The 7599-nt window shown below is 35.8% G+C and overlaps 1 protein-coding gene across 1 annotated transcript; it reads left to right on the plus strand.

Moving 5' to 3' along the window:
• The first annotated feature begins 6890 nt into the window (after positions 1–6890).
• On the plus strand, positions 6891–7319 carry LOC107611589 (uncharacterized). The gene has a single exon (XM_016313500.1). The coding sequence runs from the start codon at positions 6891–6893 to the stop codon at positions 7317–7319; it is 429 nt and encodes a 142-aa protein (XP_016168986.1).
• The last annotated feature ends 280 nt before the right edge of the window (positions 7320–7599 follow it).

Genomic DNA, 7599 nt, shown 5'->3' on the forward strand with positions numbered 1-7599 from the left:
AAGGTAAAATTGAGAATCTTAAGTAATTCTTCTGAACTCAAACACTTGTAATTTGCTTTCTTCCTGTTTTTATTAATAAAATTTCTTTACTTTTACATATTACTCTCTTTTATGCTTATGTTTTTTTTTCTTCATTTTCTCTTTAATTTTTTGTTTGCTTTAATTTCTGCGATTTACTTTTGTCTCTGGCACCTTGCATTTCTTTGTTTATTTGTTATTTTCATTCATTTTAATTTTTATTGACGTTACAATTGCGACATTCAGATATCCACATTTTCTTTAAAACATTAACAAAATTTGAGTAAAAACAAATTGACACACCTGGTAGAACTTTGTTAATAGATTGTAGTTTGTTAAAAGAAAAAATCAGGAGTTTTGAATTTGTATGTGGTTGCATAGTGGTAAGATCGTGTGTCCAGAGACTTTAAAATCAACGTCACTTGATATGTCAAATATGTAACATCCTCACTACCAGAATGTCACGCTTCCGGCTGCGCCACTCTGATTGCAAGAAGTGCTACGACTACTTTAAATACTTAATATTAAAATAGGAGCCTGTGACTCGACACCGTATCACTAATTCCTTTGAAAACCGGAAATAAAAATTTCATCTTAAGAGAAGTACAAACAGGCATAGATTCACATACAATACTCCTTACATAATATCTCATAATATAATATACTTATAAAACATGCAACTCCTATCCCTCTTACAAACTGGTAATAACAAAGACGAGGGAAGAAAATAATCTAATTAATACCACATATAAACCAAACGCAATTTAACTCTTCATAATGCTTCAACCGGTTCCTGAAATGGTAAAGCTGTAGGGGGGTGAGAACCTAACCACATGGTCTCACCACAGAGTTTCAAAGTTGTCATAAGAAGATATTTAATAAGAAAACTGTTTTCAAACTCAGTGATTATCATTGCCTTATGAATCTTTTAAAAACCAATAGGTAATCGTTCAAAACCTTTTCAAAGAAACAATGTTTAATCTTTCAGAATTTCGAAACCTTTCCTTTCTTATAAGAAGATCTCAATCAGAAGCCAACCAGGCAATCAAACAACACAATCATTAATTCAACACCTAAATTCATTCTCAAATGTAGTATGCCAGGACAAACACAGGCAAGACAAACAAAGAAAGCACAAGTAGGTAGCAGTTACAGCAAATAGTTCAAGTAGCAATTAAGAACAGTTTAGCAATTAGGCAAACCAAAACAAGTTCAAACCCAAGCAAAGCATACAAATGCATATGATGCATGCCTGTCCTATGGCTGATGAGGCTCATCTGTCGGTTATCCAGCCAACCCGACAAGTCTGAATTGTACTTAGATTGTCCCCCGACGTGCATCTCCAAGAGTCTATGCATAGCTTTTTCTCAAATAATCAATATTACTCAATGGGGGTAACATTCCCGGGAATTTATATAGTGCCCGGTCACCCACTTACATCGTAGGGTCAACAGAGTATCGAGTTTTCAACCTGGTACATGTGGTGGCAAGCCACGGCACTTAATCCAGGGAACCTCGTATCTCAGATGTTTCAAATTCATAAGCCATAAGAATAATTCAAAGTTCACATCTCAACATTCTCAACATCATAATCATTCATCAATCCAAATCTCATTTCCAAGTTCATTTCAAAGCTATATTTCAAATAAAATCCTCATCCTCCTCTTTTTCATTCTGTTCGTGAACAATCTCAATTCCAAAACAAAATTCTTTCTTTGATAGGCAAATCAATCTTAAAACGTATAATGCTTAAAAACAAATCTTTTTAATTAGTTACTTTAAATAAAACTTCCAATTTGATAAAATTTCGACAGCATCTCCTCTAAAACTCGGACACTGCCACCCTTTTCGGGTCCCATCCAAACATTTCTCAAACCTTTCTCAACCATTTTCAGGTCTCAATCATTTTCCAAACTTCATCCAGTTTCTAATATCAAATTATTTTCAAAATTAAATCAATTCCAATTATAAATCTTTTCATCAAAACCAAACCAGTTCCAATTATTAAGTAATTTACAAAATCAAACTAATTTAAAACCAAACCGCTTCCAAAAATCCTTTAATTTTCACATCTCGAATCATTTCAAAAACCAACTTATTTACATTAACAAACTAACTCCAGGACCAGAAAAGAACCACATTTAATAACATTAAATCAAATAAATTTACAAGCCACTCTTTTATCAATAACTACACACCACTGGAGCAATCAATAATTCAATACAGCAAACTGCCACATCTATATGACAAGCATAATCACAGAAATATATTTTTCACATCGATATCTATTTATAACAACTCTGTAAGATAAAATTAAGTTTTAAGAAAAACCCCTACCTCGACAAGCCGAAACCCGAAAACCAAACGCATCAACTGAACTCTTTTCTCTCAGCCCGAAATCCGCAGCAGCCGCAATTATGGAAACTCTAATAGCGGCACATAAGGACCGAAACTCAAATCTAAAGCATTAATGTTGCAAGGACTTAGAAACATATAACAGAGCAGCAACTGAGAGAATTCGGAACAGTAAGCAGCTTACCGAACTTATGAATAGCCGAGAAAACTGAACGGCAGTGACTCCGTTGGGCGACGCGACAGCTCGATGTCGCATGCACGAATACTAAACCCAGCATGCGAGAACCATAACTCGGCCCTACGTTACCATCATCATAGTTACTATAATAAGCTATGACGGAAAACTGATTTCAAAGGTTGCAGAGACAATAACGCTTACCAAGAGAAAAAGGGACTTCAGTGGCGGTTTCCGGCGGTGACGTGGCGTGGTGCGGCGCGGTGGACGGTGGTGGATCTGCGGCGGTGAAAGGTGGTGGAGGCACGGCCGCTCGAACAGAAACCCCCTCCGTCGATCTTTCTCTCTCCTCTAGCTTCTCTCTCTTTGAATCTTGCCGGTGGCTACCTTTGGAGCTCGGCGACGGCAACAACACACGGTGGCACAGTTTCGCGCAGCGGGTCGCTCTCCTCCTCGCTACACCGGCCCGCGTTCTCCTCCCTCAGCGTCGCACGGTCTTTCTCTCCTCTGAGTTCCTTCCTCCGCGACGGCGATGGCGGCGACAGCACATGCTCCTCACACGCGACGGCGATGGCGGCGACACGGGACGGCGGCGACACGGTTGGGAAGCAACAGCAGCACAGTCTCCTTCCCTCTCTTCCCGCTCAGCTCTCTCGGGTCTCACTCCCTCTTCCCCTCTTCCCCGATTCTGTTTCCCCCTCTTCCCTTGCTTTCTTCTTTTCTTTCTTGTTTCCACTCACAAAACCGTGTTTATGTGTTGGTGAGGAAGAGTGAGGTGTGTGCTGAGTGTGTGAGCCGTGGGTGGGGGATTAGGTGAGAGAGATGAGTGTAGTGTTAGGGTTTGGGGTAGTTTAGGTATTTTCATTAAAAATAGAGTTAGTAGTGTAATTTCATAAAATAATTAGGAAGATAAAATAATAATTAAAAAAACCAAATTAAGTATAAAATTTCTATCTTTAACATACCTTCCAATTACAAGCTGTAAATTATTTTCCATTGGAATACTAATTTAATAAAAATTAGAGATAAGTAAATTAATTCTCCTTTATTTATAAAATAAGATCAAAAATCTAAATATTAAAATTAAGGCATATAAAATATTCTCTATATTTTTTTTAATTATAAGAACTCTATATAATAAATAATAATTTACTCAACCTATATATAAAAATCTCTAAAAATATAATCTTAAAATAAATACAATAACTCATAAATAATTTATTAATAACTTTTTAAAATCCGGGGTCTTACAAAATACATCTGCAGCATCTTCTTCTACTTCTAACGATGTGACTAGAGGAAATGAGTTTGGAAATTCTCCTGTGATTTCAAACGCAGAGTCTACCTTACTGTCAGTGAGGCATGATGGTGTTGGCCATACCCATCCAGGGTTAAATACAACTCACATAAATACTGTGGGGTGGCCGCCTTATGGCTTGCCACCGGAGTATGTCCCCTCATGGTGACACAAGAATTGCCGGTGCTTTTCTACTCAACTTTTCAAAATCTTCTTTACCAAAATCCATATAGCATGTCAAATGTACCTATTTTTGGGATGTCAGGTTCACACATATCACAACAAAACTTTTCACATGCTATTAATATAGGAAATAACAACGCATCTAATTTTACTACATCCACTGTCACTAGGGTAGAAAATTTCAGACCTGTATTTTCTGACATGTCAAAAGCAATGCCTATTAATCAACCTAGTCAAACCGTTGGATCTTTAGTAAATATTAGGCAACAGATGGATGAAAGCCACCATGATTTGGTAAACATGTTAACTCATTAAATGGTGGCAATTTTAAATCCTCTTTTAGAAAACATAAACACTAGAATTAAACAATTAAATAGGCAAGTTAATAGGATTACTACTGTGGTAAATTTGGAAGAAAATGACAACCATAGTTTGGGATTTGATAATGTCAACCAAAATGGTAAAGCAATTCCTAATTATGACGTTCATATGCCGAGACATGGTCAAAATGATTATGATATATGTTAGAAAGATTTAGGCAAAACAACTTAGGGCATTATAATCTAGCTAGGAACGTTGAACAAGCTTTAAACCGTTTGGAATTTAATGTTGGTTGTTTAAATAGGCCATATTTTGTGTCTGCTTTTCCTGAATGTGTCTAACAAGCAGAGCTTCCAAGAGGTTGAAAATTTTCAAAATCCCTTACAAAATTTTTTGGAGAAGAAAATGAGTCTACATTAGAGCATATTGCTCGATATATTGTTGAAATTGGGGAAACAGCTTCTAATAAATATCTCAAGATGAGATATTTTCCTTCTTCTTTAACAAAAAATGTATTTACGTGGTTCTCCAACTTGAGACCAAATTCTATTCATTCTTGGATGCAGTTAGAAAGAAATTTTCATGATCAATTTTTTCAAGGTGAATTGAAAGTTAATCTTACGGATTTATTCTCTGTCAGACATGCAGAAGGAGAATCCATTGACACTTATTTGACACGGTTTAGAAACATGAGAAATAAGTGTTTTAATCTGATCCCAGAAATCGAAGTTATCAAAATGGCTACCAATAGGCTAGAATTTGGAGTTAGAAAAAACTTGTTAATCAACATACTATAGATCTTTTCCAGTTAGCTAAGAGAGTAAGACAAATAGGACAAATTAAGAAAGAAAAAGAAAATTTTAAAAAAGGTACTAAAAAAGTTGCATATGTTGATTGTTTTTCCAATAGTAGTGATTCAGATGAGAAAGAGGTTTATATTGCTGAATTATGTGAAGGTCCTCCTTATATGTGCAAATCTTTAAAACCTGTTAAAGAAAAAGAAAAAATTTCTTCATATTCCAAAGTTAAAAAAAGACCTATTCTTTTGAGATTTCTAAGACAGATCAAATATTTGAGGTTTTATTAAAGGATAAGCAGCTTATTTTACCAGAAGAAAAAAAGATGCCTTCAGCTGATGAAATAAAAAATAAAAAATTTTATAAGTTTCATCAGGTATTTTCATACACCACTAATAATTGCGTCCTTTTTAGGGATTTGATACAAAAGGCCATTGAGGGGGAAGGTTGAAGTTTGAGGATAAAGCTACTATGAAGGTGGACACTGAACCATTTGCTGCTGATTCAAATTATGTTGAGTCATTCAATTTATCAGTCAATATGGTAGAAATTGATGCCACAATGGCTGGTGCTCAAGATGAAAACAAAGACCTGAGGATTTTTTAACAAGACAAGAAGCCAGTTTATCCTCGTCCTGGTGAGGATCTGTTAGATTTTTTGCTGAGAATTAAAGAATTTGACAGCATCATCGCTATGTGTCCAAAGTGCAGTTCTATTTTTGACAAGGAAGCTGCAAAAGGATTTGAGAAGTACAAAGTAGAAGAGAAAAAATGGCCGAGTTAAAAAAGAAGATTGCTGAAAAAGAGAATGAAACTAATGAGCTAAAACAAAAGATAGCTGAGGAAAAACAAAAATTGGGTAGTCAGGCTTCTCTGAACAAGTGTATCAACAATGTTGGGATACAACCCATCAACCAGAAGATGAAGATTGTAGTCATGATTGATGAAAAACTTGATGAATTTTCTCAAAAGACAAGGGTTCTTCCTACCAAAATTTCAAACAAAAAATGGGTCCAGAATGTGAAAAATGTACAGAATCAGCCTACTGCTTTCTCAAGGGGAAAAAACAAGTGGGCGAGGCCTAGACCTTTTAAGCCTAGGTACTATAAGTCCTAGTTATGGAACATAAATCATACACAAGATGGAGGTAGTATATATATTCTAAAAAATATACTTATTCCTTCAAAGCCAATTTATTCTTGTTATAACCCTAACATGCAGTAGGTTCCTAGTTGTTCTCCTTGGCCAAATTGTCAAAATATTCCAAAGTATTCTCTTTTTACAATTTTGGAGCAAAAAGAAAATATACTTAAGTATGTTCCTTTAGAGCCATACAAAGGGCATGATGCAGATTTTTCTCTTTTGCCAACCATGGCTAAATCTGCAGAAACAGAAAATTTTTCTACTCACCCTAAATGCAATAAAAATATAAAGAAGAATCTGACTGTAAAGAAGGTAATGGTTGAACACAAGAAAGAAAAAGATGAAGATTTAATTAATGATAATTTTGACACTGATTTTAATGACAACTTAGAAGTGATATTTGGTGTTAAACAACCTATAGCTGTGGTGTTAGTATTGCCTGAGGAGTATGGTCAAGTCCGGAAAGTGGAATCATTAGAAGATGATTGTTATGATGTCTTTCCTGGAAGCGAATGCTTTTTGCTAGATGACAATATGTGTGGTGGATGATTGTTTGAGAAACCTACTGAAAATGACAAGGAGTATTTGCTCCACTGCATATCATGGCTCGTGTTGATGGAAGGATAGTCAAAAAGATTTTGGTTGACGGGGGAGCTGTTGTCAATTTCATGCGTGAAAAAATGATGGAAAGAATTGGGAAGACTGAAAGAGATTTGATCAAAAGTAGCATTGGGGTGACAAATTTTAATGGAAAGACTTCTTTTGTTAGAAGTGTGGTTCTGTTGTCAATTGACGTTGGTTCTGTCAATAGGCCAACTCTATTTGTTGTTGTTCCATCTAAAGCTGGTTTTAACTTGCTTTTGGAACGTGATTGGATTCATGGAATAATGGGTGCTATTCCATCCACTCTACATCAAAAATTAATTTTCTGGAATAAAGATGGAGGAGTGGAAGAAGTTCTTGCTGACAATAGTACTTGTTACTATGATGAGATGCATGTGGAGTTCAGGATATATAATCCGGGAGTCTAGTCGCTGACAGTTGACACCAAGGCATTTAATCCTGAAAATATTGAGATGTACAAAATAGATATGAATGGTTTCATTTTGGTCCCCTAAGGCCGGGGTGGATACGGTCTCAAGGAAGACTTAGATGATGAGTTTGACGAGCCAACTGGCTCAGCTGTCAGCCTATATGGCAGATAGAGAATGGTGCATTGACAGTGTACCTTATGATTGTATATATGATGATGGTCCTTTAGGTTTTGAAAAAAATAATACTGATAATGTGAAAAAATTTGAGGTGCAGGAT

This window comes from Arachis ipaensis, chromosome B8 (genome assembly GCF_059453495.1).
Source record: "Arachis ipaensis isolate K30076 ecotype BB chromosome B8, ASM5945349v1, whole genome shotgun sequence".
Classification (NCBI taxonomy): Eukaryota; Viridiplantae; Streptophyta; class Magnoliopsida; order Fabales; family Fabaceae; genus Arachis; species Arachis ipaensis.

Excerpts from the sequence above, each read along its gene's own strand:
- LOC107611589 (XM_016313500.1), top strand. The coding sequence starts at position 6,891 with ATGGCTCGTGTTGATGGAAGGATAGTCAAAAAGATTTTGGTTGACGGG.